General features: G+C 35.1%; 1 protein-coding gene across 1 annotated transcript in view; it reads left to right on the top strand.

Moving 5' to 3' along the window:
* Nucleotides 1-4,246: 4,246 nt before the first annotated feature.
* Nucleotides 4,247-24,544, top strand: part of Osbp (oxysterol binding protein) — a 325,446-nt gene continuing 305,148 nt past the window's right edge. The window contains exon 1 of the mRNA XM_090391682.1: nucleotides 4,247-5,280. Coding sequence (XP_090247808.1) covers nucleotides 5,144-5,280 — 137 coding nt within the window. The 5' untranslated portion in view covers nucleotides 4,247-5,143. The remainder of the gene's footprint in view (nucleotides 5,281-24,544) is intronic.

Here is a 24,544-nt window from a genome sequence, read left to right as displayed (position 1 = left end):
GCTCATAAGAAGCGACAAACTCTCGCTTCTGAACCAACAAATGAAGTTTGTATGGACGAAGACTCTCCCAGTTCAGACTCCTCCGGCTCTCCCAATGAGAAGGTTAGCAGAACAACCTAAAAATTAGGAATACAGCCACCCTTATCAAAAATGATATAAACCATCATTCAATAACCAACCCTGCAACCACCAACCTCGAAATCACAGGCAATAATGTCCTCACAAACTCAGTTAAAAACCTAAATTTTTTTGCTACTTACAACCCCCAAAAATATTGTTGACCTCACATCTGGATGCCATCCTTGGCGTAAAAGGACCGGTCATCATCGCTGGAGACTTCAATCCAAAACATCCTGCTTGGAACTGTAAATCTACCAATAAAAATGGTCGCATACTGTTTAACTACTCAAGTCCCAATTGCATAGCTCTGGATATTCCTTCAATACCAACTCATCTCAGTCCAATTGGCTCCTCCGAAGTCCTAGATATAGTTGTCCTCTAAAATGTCAAAATGCAGTACAACTTGGATTCACTTGACGAATTAACCTCTGACAGCAACCTTATTCTGCTCTAATTAGGCAATCAGAAGGGACTGTTCCACCCTGCCTCACGCCGTCATACCTTGGAAAAAATTATCCAAAGTGTTCCCAAGCTTCTTTTATCCCGTTCCTCATATTAACTCTAAAGAATAAATTGATTCTGCAATCAATAAATTTACTCAACAAATCAATGCAGCCTTATCGTCTATCACCTCAAATATGCCTACTTCTAAGCATAAAAGACTTCCAGAAGATATTATGAGCTTCATCAGGGAGAAAAATAAGGCAAGAAAAAGATACTTCAATACCAGGGCTCCCCAAGATAAAAAGTCACTCAACCGGTTGAATAGTGCAGTGAGAGATGCACTGAAGGCCCACAGAAAAAAACCATGGGAAGATAAATTAGCTTTCATCTGGTGATCAAACCGTTTGGGAACTGTTAAGAAATATCAAAAATAAAAATAAAACTCTTCCTCTTCTCAAATCGGATTTAGGCTTGTTCACTCAGACGCTGAAAAACCCGAAACTATAGTCAAAAACTTAGAAAAGAAGTGCAACCCTTCATGTGATAACCTGAATTTCAAACATATTTATAAAATCCACAGCCACATCAGATATGTACTAAAACAGTGGGATACCTGTTCCATCCAACTCACACCTACGTCTCAAGCCAAAATCTGCCACATCATACAAAATTTTTTTAAAAAAAAGCTTCTGGACCTGACGGCATCCCTAATAAAGTTATTAAACTGCTAGACAGAAAACGTACCTTCAGCCCGCATACAAAATCCTTATGTTCAAAGGCATCAAAAGTCATAGCACAGCTTTACCCCTCTTATCAATAGAAACAGCAAACTAGATATTAAAATCAAATTGCTCATCTACCAGTTGATGATTCGTCCCATTATCACTTATGCGTCCCCCGCCTTGAACCATACTTCAAGCTCAAATATCCTTAAACTGCAAAGACTGCAAAACAAATGCTTACGAAAGATCTTAAATGCACCATGGTACATCAGAAATGTTCAACTTCATCGAGACACAAATGCCCCTTATATCTACTCTTTCCTGCAATCTCTGGCTGTAAAGTACTTCTCAAAATCGTCCTCACATCCAAATGAATTAGTCCATCAAGCAGGAAATTATGATGAATTGGAATTATGCTAATATTAACGACCTAAGGCCATTTTGGTTCCCTTTCGAGATATGTAACTTGCCCAACACGGGCTGAGCACGTAGCTCATCAAATTTCCCCTACGCAGTAACCTTATCATATCGTAGGGATTAAAAGCATTATGCTTCACCCTTATAGACAGTAACATTCTGCGTTCTGTGTACATAATCAACCGGTAATGGGTAAACGTCGCGACGTAGGGCAATACGTGCACCAGTATTTCAGAAATTTCAGCACATGTTGGTTGCTTTCATACTACTGTATCGAGGGTGTAACAGGATTGAATTAACCATGAAGAGACATCCAACAGAAGGGCTCAAATTAGGCAGCCACGCATGGTTCATCCTAAAGGTAAGTGTCGTGTGTCACGACTGGTATCTCTTTTGCAACCGCGTGCAATAGTCAGAGCTCACTGACAAGACAACAGCGTGGCAGTTCGACCCATTTCCACATGCAGGATGCACGGTACGTTGCTTCTCCTGGGGTTCAACAGCCAGAGACCAACAAGGGTACCCATGATGACAGGCAGGAATTGCAAATATCTTGAATGGGCCAAGGTACATCAGCAATGGATCCTCGACATGTGGAAGAAGGTCATCTGGAGTGATGAGTCCTGTTTCCTGCTGCACCAATATGATGGATGGGTTTGCATTTGGCGTAAGCAGCATGAAGCCCTATAACCTGGTTGTGAGTTCAGCAGGCTGGTGGAGGTGGTGTTATGGTCTATGGAGCTTTTTCCTGGCATATCCTAGGTGTGTTGGTTATCATCCCATAATGGTGAGCGCTAAAGGAACCTGTAAGCCGATCATCTCCATCCATATCTGCAGGAGGTCTACCCAGTGCATATATCATCTTTCAACAGGAAAAGCACGTTGTCATAGGGATTGTACAACCAATGGGTGTTGGGGGAATGTGACAACGAAATTTGCCACATTGCCTTGTCTCCCACCCACCCACCCCTGACTATAACCTAGTTGCACATGTGTGGGGATATGCTAGAACGGAGTGTGAGAACTACTGATTCTTTTCCATTGAATAACCATGAATTGATGGAGCTACTACAGCAGACATGGGTCCAGTTATGCATCAGAGATGTTCAACACCTTCTGGAATCTCTTCCTGGGTGTATGCGAGCCATGGTTGCACGGAAAGCTAGACTAACGGATTGTTAGGTGGGTATTCTTAATGCAAAACTAACTCAGTGTGGATGGCAAGAGCATAGGTGATAACGGGAGGCATACCATGGTTCACTTTATGTGGTTCCTCTCCATTGAAGGTTTATTTGTACGGATTTTTTCCAGTTTTTATTAATTTTATATATTTTTTAAATAGGGCTAAATGGCCTCGCCTACTTTCCGTATACGGGAATAAAAAGGCGTTAGCTGATTTTTTTTTTTTTTTGATAGTTTAGAAACTCTGTTTCTAGAGACTAAAAATGGAGCTTTTTAAACCACTTCACATCTCTAGTAAACAGGGCTGCGTTCTCACACCAGGCAATGAAATTCATCTCCCATCTAAAGACAATCACAAACATCCCTTCACACAGCTGCATCCGAGCCTGCAGACCAGATACAGTAACTACTCAGCCGATCAGGCCGACGGATTAATATATATAAGTAATAAAAAAGTGTATCATTTCTTTATTAAAATACCCTAGATGAGAGCTAGTCGTAAAACTTTTCACCCACTTGGTTGAAAAATAAATTACACTTGCCAATAAATTATATTTTTTATTTAATTCTTTACCTAATGTTAATTTAATAAAGATCCAAACCAGTATGGGTAGCGATCCTTCTCATAATGCAAAGCAGTATACATAAGCCGAAAGTAAGTGCGCTTTGTATTATGGGATACTGAGGTAAGTGATGTGAAGTTTACAGCTTCTATATACAAGCAGCCAAAAAATCAATTTTTTTGGCAAGTAGAATTCATCTGGATTTTGTTCCAGTCGTTGACAGTCACTATATATCCTGATTTGTGGCTTATGTCAACACAGAATATAATTTGGTTGGCTGGGTTCCTAGTTGTCTGCTTATCCTCGTTTGTTCAATATCTGGGTGATATCTTTTAAGAGCGAAGGGGAGGATTGGGCATTTCTCTTCATTCCTCACATCTAGTGTAGAGCTCATAATTCAGTTATATTTTTTTTTTTAGCAATTACAAATATTTATTTATTGTTTTTTAATATTTTATGGTAATTAAAATTTATTTTGTACATTGTATTTTATTATTCTTGGAATTTTAGGATCGGAGGGGGAAAATAATCCTTTCTTTGCTAACGCTGAAAAATGTGGTCTGTTGCTGAAATATTAGTTTGCCGAACGAATCCCTTGGGCTTCTGTAAATAAACATATAATTTTTAATAAATTATATATTTGGTCAATAACGTATTTTAACAAGAATACAACTATTATTAGGTTTAAGAACATTTTGAAGAAAAATCAATGCGTTATCGTGAATATTGCATATATAATTTATTTCATGAAAGTTCTAGAATTCTGTTGTTAACAATGGATGTTTTCAGTTCCTTCCCGGATTTGCACCAAGTGGCTATTTGTATGCTTTGATGGTCGATTCAGCATTAAATGAGTGATCGATCATGTACTGAAGTTAAGGCGAAGTGGTTTTTCTTATAAATCATTAACTGTAATTTAAGGGAAGCTGAAAGGAATATATAGTATCCAAATTAATATAATTTATTATCTTTTTTTTTTTTAATTTATTTAAAGAGACCGACCCATGGTATTTTAAAGTATCACAAGATATGAGATGATATGATTTCGATGATGTAACCTGTGCACATAATATCTTCGTTTTTTAATTGTAGGCTTGAGGTTAGCTGATTGTTCCTATACTTCATTTAACCAGTGCGGATGAAACATTCGGAGGACGATCCAGCTGTTGTCGTAGCCTGCTTCAGAAGAATATATGCTCATAAGGCTACACAAGCTACTATTAATATTTGGAACAACTGAACAAAGTTTATTAGCTTTTATTTAGGAAAAGACGGAGCTTGAAGTGTTTAAAGAATGATTTCACACAAATTGGCTTTCTTTGTAAAAACGCGTTTATTTTAAACTATAGATTATGCGGTATATAAACGTAGAAAATGAGCAGTATGAGATAGCATAGCATCGTTGTTCAAAGTTCGTTGATTGTGTTTGTTATTATAATTTTAAATGTTTTCAGATAAAATCATTATAGTAGTGCGAGAATTTTCACATTTGTGATATGTTGACATTGGGTGCTAATTAGAAAGGTATATTGTATAAACTATCTGGAATATTGCAAAAAAAGAAGCGTGCGAGCGCTGGTGTGTATATATACATATACACACACACACATATTTTTTTTTTGAAAGTGGTGCTCCAGAAGCAATAGTGAGGGTACATATAAAGTAGAATCATATTGCATATGGAATCAAACTTGAATGAGAAGTATGGCTGATGCAAAACCTCAACAGCATGAACCAGAAATGAAAGGTTGGCTAAATAAATGGACGAATTACTTGAAAGGGTACCAGAAAAGATGGTTTGTTCTTTATAATGGCCTCCTTTCTTACTACAGGTAAATATCCTTTAATCCTTAAAAATATTTATTTTATCTTTACACTGAAACTACTTATTGAAACTAAAAAAAAGTTGAACAAGTAGTTTTCACAAGTTATTATAAAACCATACTATACTTTCTGAAAAATTAGCAGTAAGTTTATACATTCTTTGCCCCACTATTATTATTATTATTATTATTGATTCCCACTAGGAGACATAAGTTCATCCATAAGAAAAGGAAAGTATCCAGAAGAAAACTCACTTCACAATCATTGACAAAATATGTGTTTGGAATTTTATTTTATTTTTATTTTTTTTTGTTATTGTTTGTTTGTTTTTAAAAAAAAGTATCATTAGGTGAGTCATACTTCTTATCACTGTGTGCAAACTGATGTATGTAATAACACTCTGTATTCCTTAAAGATGATAGTTATCTATATTTACATTCCTAGTTTCTCTCTTTCTGCTCTATTTTCTCTAATTTTTTTAAAGTTTTAATTATTGTTATTTTTAGCCTTTTACAATATGATTTATGATATTGTAATAGACATACAACAGGAACATATTCAGTGGTATCAACCTACTCTTAGTCCATAACAGCTTTTTCTTAACATAACATCTAATTCTTTCTTAATAAGCTATTTATAGTCTCTCAACTTACATAACCTGTTTTATATATATATATATATATATATATATATATATATATATTCTCTCTGAAGAAGTGTCTTTGCCTTTTTATTATACTTCTAAGTCGAGCTTGGCGTAGCTAATTACAATAGACTTGTACTATTTGTACTTTAGATATATAAACTTTGTTTCCTCTTTGTGCTTCAATCTTTTAAATTATTAGTTACATCAGCTTATTTGTATTCCAGTGATTTTTTGCAGATAGTTCCCAAGTAATCCTTTCACACACGCTTAGTGAATACCTTCAATTCTGTTAACATTTGTTAAATGTGACACACTACTTTGGGCGACAAAAGTGTTTTGTGTCATATGAGCTTGACTTTATGTAGGGTTATTATAACTTCCTACATTAAATAGTAATTTCTTTCTGTCTTATTATTCAGGAATCATGTATTATTCAATTTATTTAACAACTTGTTGTGTGGCAGTTAATCAAAAGCTTTTGCAAAATCTAAGTATACCACCGTATATGCATCTGCTTTCTCCAATACATTTGTCACCTTGTTATAGTACATAAGTAAGTTGGTAAAACATGATCGTCCTTGAACAAACCATGCTGATAATCACAGAGAATATGGCCTGTAAATCATAGCCACAGTCTTATCACCACCTTTGTGCAGTGGAACAATTTTACCTTCTTTCTACTCTCTCTTGCAACCTGTGCTGTTGTAAAACTTATTAAACAGACATGCCAGTCCTACTGCCAGCTCCCTGGAACATTCCCTTAAGACACATGGTGATATGTCATGAAACCTATTGCCTTATTGACATGACAGTTATTTCCTCATATACTTCCTGCTAGCTCAGAATTAAGCCTTCCTCTCTTATTTTCTCTTCACCTTGGGCCCTGATGAGGATGAAAGACCCTTATAAATTGTTCACTGGATAGATCAACTATGACTTCGGCAGCAGTCACTATTCACCATCTTCATCCACTGATGTCATCTTACCATAATCTTTGGCTAAGTTTGGTTGATTGGTAGAGCCTCTGCTACTAATGGCTCACAAAAACTTAAGCAGGTTTGAGTGCGGTTAGTAGTTGGAAGGGATCAATCGTTCGCTGAGTCTTTGGACTCCTTGGAGGTGTCACATAATAATAATAATCCTACATTCTACTTGCCGCATATTTGAAAAGAAACTAACTTTAGGTTTTTTCTTGGTCTAATTTGCTAATTTCAGCTCATACTGTAGTTTTGCTGTTCTTACCAGCTGAGTCACCTTCCTGGTCTGCTCCTTATACTCTTCATGCAATTAATTTACCACTATTATTCATCTTGTACTACCCCCAGAGTCCCCTCTTTCAAATTTAATGCTTAATCCCTTCATTCATCCATTCGACACCTACTTCATTCAATCTATTTGACATTCAGAATACGTTTGCACATCAGTGTTGTTAAATATCTTTTGGTCAGTTCCCACACAGCATTTACTTCCTGCTTAACACCTCAGCTCATTCCATGCAATATATACAAGCCATCTCCGAAGCTTTTTATTATCATTAGCCTTGTAATGGGGAAAAAAAAACCTTAGAATGTTTGTGCATTTCAGTTTGTCAGATAAAGAGGAGTGGATTGTACTGTAATGAGCAAAGCTATAGATAACATTGTGGTCACTGAGAGAAAGTTGTCATGTCATTTTTGTATAGGAGGACAAGTGTTGGTGAAATTATGGAGCATTGGGTTACTTTAGAATTTGGAGAAGAAATAATGTCATCCTTGTCACACTTAGTAAATTACCAGAGAAGAAACTAGCAGCCCAGTTGCAATTCAGACCCTAAGGTGATAAGTTGGAAAATTAGGTCTCTTTGTCAGATTTTGAAATTTTCAACTGTCAGATCATGGAAACATCAAGTGGAACAATGAGTAATGTTGGCTGGGAAACCTTCTGTAGATTGGATGTGGCAGAATCCAATCTACAGAAGTTTGGTGATAATATATTGGTATGCCTTCAGGTGGTAAAAAAGGATTAATTGTTGATGACCATTTTCATTATTTTCAAGAGAACTTAGCAGTTGGATGTTAGTATGATGGCTGACTTTCATCTGCCTTTTTTTTTTTTTTTGGAATAGGATGAATTAAGGTTTGCTTTCAGGCTGCAAGTTATTTGACTGATGAGTATGAAATATGCTAAAGATGATATAGTCTGGTGTTAATTCTGAAGCACGTTTTGAGAACAGTTGGTATCATCAACACAGAAGGCCTGTTGATATCCAAGCTCCTCACGATTATTCTGAAATCCTGGTGTTTTTGATATAGCAGGAGGTAATATGCTTTTAATCTGTGCAGGAGTTAAGAGGAGAAGAATAATCCCAAGAGATCAGCTTCATTTTGAGAGGTGTTTAATGTATGTGTACGTGAGAGAGAGAAAGTGTGTGTGTGTAAAACAATATTTCAGTTATTTGTACTGCCTTTCATAGTTCGCAGTGGCATAGAGTTAATTAAAGACTAGTATCATGCAGTGTGAGCATGAAAACATAATTCCTGCTCAGTGGAGCACTGTACTCAGATTCTCTTCAGATTTGACCTGGCAAAGTAATGGAAGCAGGATTATATGCTATCTAATTGACAAGCCCTTGTAATTGTTAACATAAAGTTTGGTCCTACATACTATCTAGTTGTTGGCCTGCAGAATCACTTTACTGGTGTACTCTTGAATGGGAAGGTTTTTTTCTTTGGGGAGGGTCCCTACAGTATGCCTAACATGATCTTGAAAGTTGTCGTCAACACTGCAAGTAAGAGGAAGAATGAAACAGAAACTGTAAACCAAACATGGTAATAATAACCTTCTCTAAAATATCTTTCTGTATATGTAATGTCACATATAGAGAAATATGTATCTAAAAAGAAATATACATATATATTACATATAAAAATGTATGTGTGATATAGCATTTTTAATGCATAGTAGTGCTGTTACTTCACCCTCAGAGAAAGTCAGTCTTTTAGCTGACTTTCCACTAGTTCATGATGTCATGTTTCCATTTATTCTGAATTTGTGGTCCAGTGTTGACTTCTGTTTTTTGTGTCACTCTTTCATAATCATCTATTCCACTGATATTTATCTTGCATATTAGAAATTAGCCATATTCAACCAGTTCATTAGAAGGGCAAATAATCTGTCTCATTGAATTATTATTGTATAGCTCACACTTCAGTCCTCTCTAAGGTAATACTTTTTTTTAGATGCCTTACATTTGAACAAGGAAGGATTTGTAAGCATCTGGAGAAAATGCTGTTCTCTAAACAGGTCAGCATGTTGATGCAGGGAAATTAGAATTATCAGGATGGATTGTGGCAGGGGTGACCTATTGTGGGAATAGTCACTTGAGAGAAGGTGGAATATCATGGAATGCTTAATCCAGTGGAGTCTGGAGGGAATAATGATAAGTATAGAAACAGTGACAATGCATTGATAATTCTTTATACTAATGTTAGGCATATTCAGAATAAAGGAGTGAATTGGTGGTGCTGATAGCCTCAGCTTATCCAAAGATTATTGGGATCACTGAGACATGGTTGATGGAAGATGATATACTGACAGGAATAGAAGTAACAGAGTATATCATTTTTCAGCAAGATAGGAAGGGCAAATGTGGTGGTGGAGTACTACTGCTTATGATAAATGAGGAGTTGTGTTCTCTCAGAGTGGAGGACTTGGAGGACATTGGTTTTGAAAACATGTACTGTGGGCAGTACATGTTTTCAAAACATGTACTGCCCACAGCATAACCTGTGGGCAGTACAGGATATTTAGTGGGGTGGTGTTATAAGCCAGGAACATAGAGAGTGATGACCAGGAGATGTTTAGGTTGAGCCTGGCAAATGTAAAAAGAATGATTATGCTGCTGTAGTTAAAATCTCTCATGAAAGAGGAAACTGCATGTAGTAGTAGGGGGGATAAATGTCTTAAGTAACATGTAGTAGAAGGAACACGAAGTTTAAGAGTTTTTGATTTGGTCATAGCATTGGACGATCTGATTATAACTGAGATAGCATCTCCTCCTCCGGTTGTAGAGAGTGACCATGTGGTTTTGACTTGGAAGATAAATAAAAATACTGGAGTATCAAAGAGAAAGAAATGTATGTAGAATTATAAGGCAGGTAAATAAAATAATCTTAGAAATTATCTTGGTAGCTCCATGGATGGAGGACAAGATTTAAAGGACAAGATATCATCAGTGTTTGGGAACTGTGAAGGAATATTTATTAGCAGCAATGGCAAATTGTATACTTAAAGTGAAAAAGAGAACATAATTTGATGTAAAGTGAATAACAGATTGTGAAATTACATCTTACATTCAAATGGCATTTGCAGGTAAAAATGAGATTATGGAAGAAATATAAAGAGAGGGAATGGAGAGCAGATGCATAAAGAATATGAATAATAAAAGAATACTAGTACGGTAAGGAAGGTAAAGCTGAAACATGAGAAGAGATTGCCCTGAGATCCAAAAAAAAATCCTAAGGAATTTTTTCGTTATGTGGCCAGTAGGAGGAGGAATGATTGTGGAAGAATGACATTGTTGGATAAAAATGGGAGCAGAGTGACTGATGCAAAGGGCATAGTGGAGTTGTTAAGTGACCACTTTATTGAGCTAAAGTGCGTCCATAGCACAATTGGAAGAACAACGGTACATTGCACTTTCAATTGGAAAATACCTAAGTTCTATTCTCATCACAACAAGAGGAGTCTTTTTTTCCCTCAAATTTTAAAACCTTACATTTTCAAACATTGAACTTGCTTCCCCATTTCCATGCCCATTCACTTAATTTATTCAAGTCTTCTTGTAAGGCCTCAACGTCTTCTTTACTCTTCATAGTTTGTCCCAACTTTGCATCCTCTGCAAACAACTGAATATCTCCATCCAAATCTTTGCCAATATCATTAACATACAGGTTAAAGAGTAGTGTCCCTAAAACAGATCCCTGAGGCACATCACTAGTGACTTTCCTCTTCTTAGATATTGCTTCCCGTACACAATTTGCTGATACTTATCAGATAGCCAGTCTTCGATCCAATGCACTAATCTAATATCCAACCCCGTTCGCTCTAGTTTGACTATCAACTTGGGGTAATCTATCAAAAGTCTTTGCGAAATCTAAGTATACTACTGTGTATCCCTCTCCTCTGTCCAAGGAAGCAGTCACCTTATTGTAATAAGTAAGTAGATTACTAAAACATTACCTTCCTTTAGCAAATCCATGCTGTCCATCACAGATAATACCACTGTTGTCAACCCAGTTCTGGATCCTAGTTCTCACCAGCTTCTCCAACAACTTAACCACAACACCTGACATGCAGATAGGCCTATAATTTGATGCTTGAATTCTGTTATCTTCTTTAGGAAACAACAGAATCTTGCCTTCCTTCCTTCCGCTCCTTTGGAACTTGACCCAGTGCAAGACTCATATAAACAAATTTGTCAAGACAGATGTCAGCTCCCTGGCACGTTCCTTCAAAATACGCGGTGATATAGCATCAAGTCCCACAGCCTTATTAATATCGAGTTTGCTTAATTCCTCATATACATCTTCCTCACTCACAGTCAGTTTCTCCTCCTCATCATCCACTGCTCTCAAACTCTCCATGGTCGCATTCACAAGAATAAAAGACCTTTGTGAACTGCTCATTAAGTATCTCCACTATATCTTCCACAGCAGTTGTCCGTATACCATTTTCTCCAATCCGTGTCATCCTTCTATAATCATTCTTTTGTTTGCTGGTTACATATCGAAAAAACTCCCTAGGATTCTTTTTGGCTTCATTAGCTAACTGCTGCTCATACTTCACTTTTGCTACTCTTACCAGCCAAGTCACCCTCCATGAATATATATATTAATGCAGTGTTGTATAAGAAGTTTTTATTATTATTATTCAGGCCTCCATGGAGTCAAAAGACTCATCGTGGGAGGTCCTTTCTAAGAAACAAGTCTATCAAGACTCATCAAGGGAGGTCCCTCCTAGGAAACACAAAGTCTATCATACCACTCCTTAAATGCATTGACCGTTCTTGCTCTCACCACTCCATCAGGCAATGCATTCCATGGTTCAACCACCCTCCATGTAAAGAAACCACTTCTCACCCTCTTTCTCACAGTTTCCTTTCGTAACTTCCAGGAATGGCCCCTTCTCATGAATCCTTCCCTCTGTTCAACCAAGTGAAAGAACTCCCCAGTGTCAACCCTGTAACCACCTCTTAACAGTTTAAAAGTCTCAATCATATCACCCCTCCTCCTTCTTCTATCCACCAAACTCTGCAGTCCACACTCCCTCAGCCGATCCTCATAACTAACATTGTACAGTCCCGACACCATCTTTGTTATACGCCTTTGTACTCTTTTCACAGTTAATTTATCCCCTTCAAATCCTGGGGACCAGATCTGAGAACAATAGTCTAAGTGTGGTCTGATCAGTCTTATACAACAGAATGATAACCATTTTATCTCTGCAGGTCAGTGTCCTTCTCATTATTGCAGCAATCCTGTGTTGCCTTCACTACCTTTTCAATATGTCCCCTAAATTTCAGGTTTTTATCAATTCTCAAACCCAGATCTCTTGTCTCTCCTACTTCCTCCAATTTAATTCCTTCCATAGAGTATGCAGCATCCCATCGATGTGCCCCAAACCTCAAGACCTTACATTTTGCTGCATTAAACTGACATCCCCATTCATTTGCCCATCTATCTAGCTTATTCAAATCCTTTGCAGGGCTACCACATTTGCACTATTACTAATAACCCTTCCCAGCTTCGTGTCATCCGCAAACAACCGAATATCCCCATGCAATCCACGGCAATGTCATTGATATAAAGATTAAACAATATATGTCCCAGTACTGAGCCCTGTGGAACCCTACTTGTAACCTTCTGCCTCTTGGATATTGCTCCACCATACACAACTCTCTGATACCTATCGGACAGCCAATCCTGAATCCAGTTGACCAACTGACATCTAGACCCATGTGCTGCAACTTGAATATCAGCTTATCAAGTTGTATTTTTATTTATCTTTTTTTTTTTTAATGAATCCTACCCACAAATATTTACTGTAAACATTAGTTTGATTAATTCAAGTTACAGCTAAAGCAGTTAAAGCATTGAAGTTAGTATGTGTGTGTGTTAACTTTATGTTCTAGCTAGTTTGCTTATGTCACAGGAATAGAAACCTGAGTTTTCTTAGAGAGAGAGGGGGGGACCCCTACCACTTTCATACTTTGCCCATACATGTCATTGATATGCGGTAGGATTTACAACATTTTGCGTGCGTGCGTGTGTGTGTGTGTGTGTGAAATACAAAATGACACTAGCTAAGTCATCTTTAATTGAAAAGTCTTACAAAGATCCTTCACATCCAAGATGAGATTTGAACTCTGCTCTGCTCTTTGCAACCAAAAGATATCATTGATCCGAAATGAGCTACAGAGGCTAATATATAGTACATAAGCACTATGCACATACTAATGTATGTGTGTGCATAGTGCACACGCTATGCATACACTAATGTATTATAAGTGCTTTCATTGGGTACCCCTAAAATTTAGTTAGACATTCACTAATATTCACGAGAATGAATATTCTAATGAATATTAGTGAATTATTCCCATTTTCCCTTGTATGCCATGGTCAAGTAATGCTTAATGCTCTGATAGACTTGTTAATCCTATCTAAAAAGATATTATGGCTGTCAGTTGCATCTGTTCTCCTGGCCAGTTTGCCTTTGGGAATTAAAAAAAAATCAAATTTCTCCAACTAACAAGCTGTGGATTGATTCCGATCCACAGCTTGTTGGTTGGAGAGTGGAGATGCTTGGTCAACTGGGCTGGCAAATATATTTCTATTAGTCTGAATATTTTAAATCAACTCCATTATTCTAAATACTATCAATATTCTTATGATATATTCAGCTGTAAAATTTAAATTCCATTGATTAATCATCTTATTTATATAATTGTGTGTAATGTTAGTGAAGTTTTGTTTCTTATTTACTAGAATATTTATTGTTTGGCTTTGTTATTACTACATTTCAGAAAGATTTTCCATATGAGAAATTTCTTTCGCATGCATTACTTTCCTTTTGACTGTGTATTCCCATTTTCCCTTGTGTGTCAAGCTCAAGGTCCTGTCATGGTCAAGTAATGCTTAATGCTCTGATAGGCTTGTTAATCTTATCTAAAAAGATATTATGGCTGTCAGTTGCATCTGTTCTCCTGGCCAGTTTGCATGGGGAATTAAAAAAAAATCAAATTTCTTGGAGGGGAACCATACCACATCATTGTGAGACCAGCTAACTCACATTCATTTGATAAGTCCTGGTAAATGTTCACATCCTAGGTATGATTAAAAGTCAGGTCTTTCCTACTAAAGGGCATTATTATTAAAATTCTTGCATTCACTTTCAAAAGTGCTTATGAAGGGACTCTTCTTGAAATTCTTACATTCCTTTTATATCAGTTAAATTTAATCAACTCACAAATAATCCTTGCTAAAATGGCTTACTTTGGAGGAGCCTGAAGTAATTCTGTAAAGTTAATTTCTTATTCCTGGTTTAGTCACATTAATTTAGACACTCTTTAAATAGACTCCATATTTTACTATTTTGAAATTCCCATCTCATCTGTGTGTGAGTTAGACCCAGTGATTGTCATTTTCAAGTAACTTGTCTTTGTTTGAAACCTGATTATGATAAGATTATGAATCATATCTGAATTGTCTGCTATGGCTTTAAATTGCATATGTTTTTCTAAATTGCATATGTTCTAGCCAGTTCGCTTTTTGAAAACCCAAGTTTCTGGGCAGGAAAAATGCTTCCATCTCCATATGTTTCATATGGAACTCATTTGATTAATGCTAATTCACTTTTGGTTGAAAAACTGATAAAGATTCTTTGCATCCTAGATGGGATCTGAACCTAGTTTTTTCCAACCAAACAGCATTGTATTTTATTTTCTCTAATAAGTTCTCAAAGACATTACTTGTGCCTTTTGTCTTGAAAGTAATTGTAGTAAAAATTGGTGGGATGCCCATTGGTGACTCCTTTTAATTTTTAATGGAAAATTAATGTTTGTCCTCTTGACATAATGATCAAGAGAGCAAATATGTTAGACACAGTAAACAATGTGCTTAATGACAGCATAAATATTTTTCATACTAAAACTAACAGTGCATTATCAGTGTGGAACAAATAATCAATTCAGAGTGATAGAATACATGACAAATACAATTGGTTAACCAGTGAAATGGATGGTGAGTTAAAAGAATCATATCAATTCAAAATTATAATAACAGAATAACTGTTGAGAATAACTATTTTTCACTTGGTTAGACTATAATAAGTTTAGTTTAATCCTTTATCCAAGTGTAGTCCTTTAATCCTTTTTAATCCTTTATCCAAGGCCACACTTGGATAAAGGATTAAACTAAACTTATTATAAACAGAATAACTCACATAAAATATTAATTATTAGTATAATTTTCACCTGTGTATCGCAGGCATTTTCAGTACATTTATAAAGCTAATTAAACAATAACTGACAATTCCAAAAAGCGCCACCTAAGTAGCTAATGTAAGATAAGATAATGCCAACTTCTTTATGGAGCACTTTGAACAACATATTTTTGACAACATTTCTCTCAGACCTACTCATTGGTTCAGATATGTCGATGACATTTTTGCTATCTGGAATGGCTCTTCTGAACTTCAAAAGTTTCTAAGTTAAATGCACTTCATACAAGGATCCAGTTCACCCTAGAAATAGAATCAAATAAGCAGTTAGCCTTTTTAGATCTTTTAGTTCTTTGCCAACCAGATGGTAAACTATATTTCTCAGTCTATAGAAAGAAGACTCATACAGGCCATTATATCCATGCTGAATCTCATCACCATTCCAGTCAAAAGGCAGGAACTATTAAAACACTGATTCATTGGGCCCACTCCTTTTGTTCTTCAGACTACCTGTCACAAAAAGAACTGCAATATATTTCCTCCTTTTTATCTAATGGATATAAGAATTCCTTCATCAAAAGAGCATTGAGTAGTTTTAATGTCTTCTTCTTCAAATACAGAAGAAATAACGCACATTCCTATCCCTTATGTGAAAGACATTAGTGAACATATAGCACAAGTTTTAAATCCACTGAATATTTTTGTTGCCTTTCGACATTTCAAAAAAAATCTCCACCTTTCTCACTTCTCCAAAGGACAAGCTTCCACATCTTAGTTATCCAGGTGTCTACCAGATTCCTTGCTCTTGTGGATTATCTTATTTCGGACAAACAGGAAGATCTGCCTCTATTCGGCTAGAACACTGGTCTTATATTCAATACCTTGAACCTGAACAGTCTGGACTTGCAGAACATGCCATTATCACTAGACATAGAGTTCATTGAAACAAGACAAGAGTCCTTCACAAAAGTCGGTTCCTCATGGATTTATAAAGATACATGAAACTTTATTTCACTCTCCTAACTTAAACAGATCTGATAGTTTATGTCTATCCCCTTTATGGGAGATAGTACTTTATAAATCAGCTAATCTTTCCTAACTTTTTATTGTGTGTGTATATATATCTATATAAATATAATTTTTTTTTTTTTTTTAGTTAGGAAATTTATTGATTTTTTTAGTTATCTTACATTAGCTACTTAGGTGGTGCCTTTTGGAATTGTCAGTTATGGTTTAATTAGCTTTATAAATGCACTGAAGATGCCTGCGATACACAGGTGAAAATGATACTAATTTTAACATATTTTACATGAGTTATTCCATTATTATAATTTTGAATTCATATGTCTGCTCACGGTATTTTCCTATTAAAACATAGATCATATCAATCAAAAAAAAGAAAAAAAAATTTCATTGATTATTATTTATTTATTTTTTTTTTTTTTTAGTAAAGCATATAACATTTGCTCTCATCTTTTTAATGGAATCAAATGCTACAGTCCTCATCACATTCAACTGATAATCAACTTCTGCTGTCCAACCACAGATGCGAGAATCCTGGCTGGCACAGTGCCAAGATGTCATTTCATGTTTAAGGGGAGGAAGGAATAAGGTGATGTTTGAATTTGTCACCAACATGCAAAATCACGTACTTTATACATAAAATTTTCCAGCTGTTGTTCAAGCAAAATAATTACCACTTTTAAAACTATAATTTTCATAAAAGAAGAGCTAATTTTCTGACGTATTATAATAATAAACACTCATTCATTGATTGTCCTATTATCGGAATGGATTCTCCTTTTCCTGCCATGCGCAGAAGTGTCGAGGGGTCTCGTATCTGTGGTCGGATGGTATATTCTTACACCAAAGGAAATTCCATAGAATGGGTTCCAATCTGATATATTGTTTCAGTTATTTCTTAACCTATAGGCAGAATCTTGAAGTTTCACCACATATCCACATATTATTCTATTATCCAAATTTCTGTTGTATGCCCGCACTTTGTAGAGCCAACCTTGGCAATGTGCCAAGAAGAGTCAATTCATGCTGAAGGGGAGAAAAAATCACGTGCTTTATATGTGAATTTTCCAACTGTTGTACAAGCAAAATAGTTACCACTTTGAGAACTAGAATTTTCATAAAAGAAAAGCTAATTTATTGACGTATAATAATAAACACTCATCTCACAAAACGCATTGATTACCCTAATATCGGAATGGATTCTACTTCTTTTGACATGCGCAGAAGTGTCGAAGGGTCTCTCATCTGTGGGCATATGCTAATCCCCTACCATCTACAGAAGATATGTAGGCTAGTTTCCATGGCAGAATAAGTTGTGCAAAGGAACAGTGATGGCAGTCCTATCTCACATATTTTAGTTGATTATTTCATGGAGATTCAAAAAATCAACTTTTCTGTGCCATTTTCCTTATATAAAGCTTCGTTTCATTGATGTCTTTGTGGTCTGGTCCCACTCAGAGATAGAATTACTTAAATTACTAGAAAAACCTTTTCTGCTCCTGTATCAGGTTCACTATTATATGTAAATTCAATAACTGTCTACCCTTTTTGGATACCATAATAATTTCAAATCCTACAGGTCATGTTAAATTTTTAGTTTATCAAAAATAACCTTTACTGGTAGATACTGACTCCTCACACTATCATTCATTGCAGAAGATAGGTATTATCAAAAGTCTTGTATATAGAGCTCATGCTACTTGTTCTTCTGATCCCATTTTGTTAGATGAATTAAATAAAATTAAAAGCACTTTGTTATCCAATGGTGACAATATAACTACCATTCAGAATTTATTGACAGTTATCATCCACCAGACTACAGTCTGATATAAAAAGAATTTCAATATCCTTCCTTAAAGGAATATCTAAACAAATAGCACAGAATCTCCACACTTCGTTTAAACCAGTTTAGAAACTATCTTCTTTGTTACCATCTACAAAGGATAAATTACCACCTGTCTTTTATCAGGTGTCTATGAAGTACCCTGTTCATGTCATCTTTGCTATTTTGGACAGACTTTGATACTCTGATTTGATTAGAATTCAAAAACATCAACAGTATATTGCATTTATTTTGTCTCTATTTATTGTTTATGAGATTCCTTGTGAAAGTAATCTGACATAATTTGGATAGACAGGCTATTCTGTGGAGGTGGGGAATTATTAGTACTATATTGGACATCTTAAACCTCAAGTCTGATCTTGCACAACATACACTGGTGTCCGAAACCTAAGGACGAACACTATTTCTGAAGATTACAACCACAAATTCAGACAAATCAGCTTGTGGCAATTTGTGTAACTGATGATTTTGAGTAGAAAGCAGGTACACATTCAAATTTTTGACTTGCACATAAAGGGTCACTTGGTAGCACTCAACAGGATAGAAGGAAAATGGCTGCACTAAGCAAATTGTGTTTGTAGGAAGCTCTTTTCTTGAATGAATAAAGTTGCAAACTTGGATGTCTTAAAAAGGCATTCATTTAGATGATGTCACGCAGGAAAGAATTATTGGAAAGCTTGAAGAAGGCTGCAAAATTACTGATATTACCAGAAAGTTTGGAATCTTGCATAGTGTTGTATCCATTCTCTGGGTGGCATTTCAGACCAATGGAGTGTGTTCCAGACATTTGCTAATGGGTCGCCCTCACTTTACCACAGAGCACAAAGACAGATTTTTGGTTTTAACAGCAAAATGTAATCGATGCACCATTTCAGGTCAGCTTGCAAGTCGGCTCCATTAAAGCACAGATACACAGATATCTTAACAAACTGTGGCAAGATGTCTGCGACAGGTAGGCCTAATAATGCCTTGAATGTCTGCAGTCTGTGTTCCTTTATTCACAGCTCATCATGGAGCACATTTTCAGTGGTGTTGTATCCATTAAAATTGAACAAGACACCAATGGGCTAATGTAGCGCTTCCCAAACTGTGCCCCCCCCCCCCTTGGGGATTGTTAGTTTTGTTGAGGGGGCCATGAAATAATGAAAACAAATTTAAAATGTTTTAAGACTATGTAGATATTTTTTTTTAATCTTAAAAGAAACATTTAATTTTTATTATTTATCATTTCTTTTTTGTTATTTTTTATATTTTAATGAAAAAAATCACACATCGGTGTTAGTTCACAAATTTTGCTTCCTGCGTATTTCAGCACTTAATGAATATTAGTAAATATATGCTTATTCATATAAGTTTCATTTCAAAGGTATTGATAAGAAGCACAAAAAAGCTTACAAATGCAAACTCTTGCACTCATTTAAAACGGCCAAGTTTTTCATGCTTTAAATTAATGTTTTATTGCTAGTGTACACAGATGTGGGCAATGCATAGGAAAGAAATACGCTTGGGATGCAGGGTGATTGCGCTGATAGTACAGATCACATGCATTAGAACTATAAATGCCGTGGATTCCCTTAATCACATAATTCACTAATTTCATCTTGTTAGTCTGTGGTGTGTCGTTATCGGTACGTGGTGCTATTATTTGATATATTCTACATTAAAAGTTTAACCCTGAGATGGATAAGTGACTGATTAAAAAAAAAAAAAAAAAAAAAAAAAAAAAAAAGAACTATCAGCAGAAGCAGAAACAGACTCATAAACGACAGTATCTCATATTTTACCATCGGCATCGTCTTCAGCCAGACAGTAAGAGGCAAAAAATGTCGCATGAAAAAATTCGAAAATAAGATTCTTCTTATTTGATATATGCTTTGTGCCATCATATAATGATCCAAACAAATTATGTGTGTAATCTGTTGGAAAAAAGTTATCAGATGATTGCATGCGACCCGGAAAACTTTGTCGCCATTTAGATACTGTTCATGGGGAATATAAGAGTAAGACAATTGAATTTTTTCAAAGGCTGAAGAATTAAAATGACAAACTAAATGTTTTTTAAATCATACTAAATTGAATGACAAATTAGTAAAAGTATCTTTCAAAATTGCTTTGTTAATTGCAAAAACAAAGAAACTTCATACAATTGGTGAAGACCTCATCTTACCAGCAGCAATAAACATTTGCAAAACTATCCATGGTTCCGAAATATTAGAACCTTTAAAAAAAATTCCTGTGTTTAGATTGCATTGCCGATAATATCATGTCTACATTAATTTCATGAATCAAACAAAGTAATACATTTGCCATTCAACTTGATGAATCTACGGATAATACAAATGATGCTAATTTAATGGTTTTTGTTAGATACTGCTATAATTTTCAAATTCATAAAGATCTACTGTTTTGCTGAAATCTTTCCACTACAACTAAAGTAAAAGATATATTTGAAAAAGTGAATAATTTTTTTAAAGAATATGAACTTGATTGGTAAGAGTGTATTTGCACTGATGGTGCTGCAGCCATGATGGGGAGAATTTCAAGTTTTGTAGCAGAAGTAAAAAAAGTTTATCCGAATGCAAGACATGTTCATTGCCTTATATCCATAGTGAAAACTTAATATGCCGAAATCGCTGAGTAAAGTGTTATCAGAAGTTTCTACTATAGTTAATTATATAAAAAGTAATGCTACTAATACAAGACTTTCGTATTTTATGCCAAGAGATAGATTCCAATTACGATACTCTTTTATATCACACAGAAGTAAGGTGATTGTCCTGCGGAAAAGTTCTAAAACGAGTTTTAATATTGAAAGATGAACTACGAATTTTTCTTCTTGATAAGAATCCCATATTAGCATCTCATTTTTGTGATCAAAATTGGTTATTTCATTTCTTATCTGTCGGATTTTTTTTCAAAAAAGTTAATGATTTGAATCTTTCTCTGCAAGGAAAAAGCACTAATATATTAACACTAAACATTATTTCAAAGTAAACTTTCTGCGTGGTTAAAAAGTTTTAAGGATAATAAAACAGAAATGTTTACTTCTCTCCATGAATATGTTAAAGAAAATAATATTTTACTTTCAACTGAAAATAAAAGGATAATAATTAACCACATCACAAATTCTATGTTTTTTTTTCGAAAAATATTTTCCTATGCTTCCATGGTCATCTCGAGAAGAATTAATTGATATGAGAGCAGATTTTACCCTCGAATCAGAATTTGTTAACAGTGATTTATCCGAATTTTGGATTCGATGACAAAAAGAATGTCCTTCATTAGCAAATGCAGCCTTAAATATGCTAATTCCATTCACATCTACATACCTTTGTGAAACACATTTTCATTATTATTGGTAATTAAAAATAAACACAGGTCCTGTTTATCAATGGAAGCATTAGAAGGAAATCTAAGAATTGCAGTTTCAAATATTTCACCTGATATTGACTTTTTGTATAGCAGTATTGAACACATCCATCACATTAAATTGTTATTAAACTTCTTTTATGTTTTTAATTCTTACTTTGTTACTAATCATTTTATGTTTCATGTGCTTGTACTGCAAATGTACAGTAATAATATATCTATATAAAAATATAAGATAATGTGGCATGTCAAATGTGTATGCAAGATGCTAAAAATGTAATATTTTTGTTTGATTTTTGCAATATTCACCGTGTATGTTTTGTATTGAATATAAATACAGTAAATATAATATTATAATACAGACATTATAATATGTCTGTATTACGAATTTTTTTTTCAATGGGGGGGGGGCATGAAATATTTTAATTTTTCCAAAGGGGCCTTTATATCCATCAGTTTGGGAAGCACTGGGCTAATGCACCTCTGATTCTAGATGATATTTGATCTGGTATGAAAGTGGTACTGCTTGCCATCACAAGAATGTTCTTAAAAGGGATAGATATGGTGGTGCTGGGGTCATGGTCTGTGAAGGCATTGTGCTTAATGGATGCACTGAGCTACAAGTGTTGGAAAAAGGGACTATCACTGGTGAACAATATTGCAACAAACTTCTTCAATGTCATGTTTGTTCCTTGGTTATGTAGGCGAAGAATTCATTTTTATGGGTGACAATGCCACACCACATCATACATGAGCAGTGGAGATACTTCTGGAGACCGAGGATATTAATCAAATTGAGTGGCTAGCATTCTAGAGACCGAAGATATTAATCAAATTTAGTGGCTAGCATTCTAGAGACTGAAGATATTAATTGAACTGAGTGGCCAGCATGCTCCCTAGATCTCAGTCCCATAGAATACGTTCGGGATGCATCACCCTATTGCCTGCTCAAAATTCCCCTCCAGAACAACAAACAAGGCCTTATCCTTGCTCTGAAGGAGGAGTAGGCCAGTTTGCCTCAAGAACTCCTGAATCACTTGGTGCTAAGCATGGTACAACATCGTGAGAGGTGCATCGCAGTTCGGGGTGGATATATTCCATATTGAAATGTCTCCCCCACATAGTTTTCTGTAATCACTGTACATTAATTTGTTAACCATGTCCTTAGGAAATTTGTAACTTTTGCCTAAAATGTATTGCAATTTAATTTGTATGAAATTTATTACACATTTTTTGTGTAATATAATTTATTAGTATGCTGGCAATAAATTTATGTCCACATTTGGCTGTGGTCATGAAAATTTTTTCATATACAGGTAAAATTGTAGTTTGTCCTTTGGAGTGAGGCTTGCCTTTTTTATAGTAGTAGTAGTTTTAAATATGAATATCTCGTTAAAGTTTTGCAACTCTTTTACACTAGCTGAATACGAATCAGAATAGTTGCCTTTTTCTCTCTTGAAAGTTTGATTTTCATCCAAGGTGTAAATATGAGAAATGATTTTTTTTTCTTTTTTGTTGATTGATATGATCCTTCTACCTCACAGCATCCATTTCACTGGTTAAATAATAATTGCTGTATTTGCCTTGTGTTCTTTCTCTTTGAATTGCTTGTTTGTTCAACTCTGATGATGTATTAATTTTGGTATGAAGTATTTGTGCTACTTGCATTAAAGTTATTTACTGTGTCTAACATGTTTGCTCTCTTTGTCTATTTTATTTGATTTTGTTTTATTTTTATTATTTTTTTTTCAGGGAAGTGAGAAGGGAAGTTAAGAATTGTTGCTGAAAATCTTATTCACCGATCCAGGAGTTAACTGTTCTGTAATATGTTTCTCCATTTCAACACCATTTTTGTGCTACTGATATAATTTTCCCATATTTATGGGAGGAAGTGTAAACGGATTCCTCTTCTACTTTATTTGTATACATTAAAAAATACATTATTGCAGAGTAGAGAATAGAATTGTGCTATTCGATACTATGTAGCACATCATTAATAATGTATGTGTGAGTTTTGTGGTGGGAAAAAAAAAATAGCAGAAGACAATAAGTAAAATCATTTATTACACATTGCATACTACCTTAAAAATATTAATGTTAATGAGGCAGTAATGTTATTATATTATTGGTTAATATAAAAATTATAGTAATATTAATTGTAATAATAATATAATTAATATTTATACATTTCTCTAACCAACAGAAGTGCTTTGCATTATGGGAGATACTGAGACAAGGAGTGATTGAGAGCTTGGTCCACCTTTACTACGAGTTGCCTCAGTCCTGAAGATACTTCAGGTGCAAACTTTGTTTGCCTACACTTGGGTAAAGGATTAAACTAAATTTATTATAGTCTAACCAAGTGGAAAATAAACTTCCAACATCTAACCAACAGACTATGGGTTCGAATCCCACCATGGGTATGGATGTCTGTTTGTCTTTAGGTTGAAGATGAATTTCATCACCCAGTGTGAGATCCCTGTTTATTGGAGTCCAGAAGTGGCTTTCATGTGTGGTTTTTGGATTATGTAAAAAATAAATTAAAAATACAAAAACATGTATAAAATTGATAAAAGATAGAAAAAAAATCTTTAGCCTACACATGGTACCAATTGTGCTATAGATTTGCAAATAATCTTTTGTGAGTGAGAGCAACATAAAACACACACCATCATCATCATCATCAGAAGCCTAACCTATAAAAGGCACATCATCAACCTCTCCAATAAAATTAAAACCAGAAATAACATCATTTCAAGGCTTGCTGGAACAACCTGGGGTTGTGGTACGGAAGTCCTAAAGTTGTCTGCACTAGCCCTCGCATTCTCTGCAGCAGAATATTGTGTCTGGGAAAGAAGTACACACACTAACATTATCGACACCCAGCTGAACTCTACCATGCGCACAATTAGTG

The sequence above is a fragment of the Typopeltis vanoorti genome, chromosome 4 (assembly GCF_054136105.1).
Source record: "Typopeltis vanoorti isolate ZY-2024b chromosome 4, IOZ_Tvanoo_1.0, whole genome shotgun sequence".
Taxonomy (NCBI): Eukaryota; Metazoa; Arthropoda; class Arachnida; order Uropygi; family Thelyphonidae; genus Typopeltis; species Typopeltis vanoorti.
Note: the sequence above shows the minus strand (reverse complement) of the source record. Positions and strands in the feature narration are given on the sequence as shown.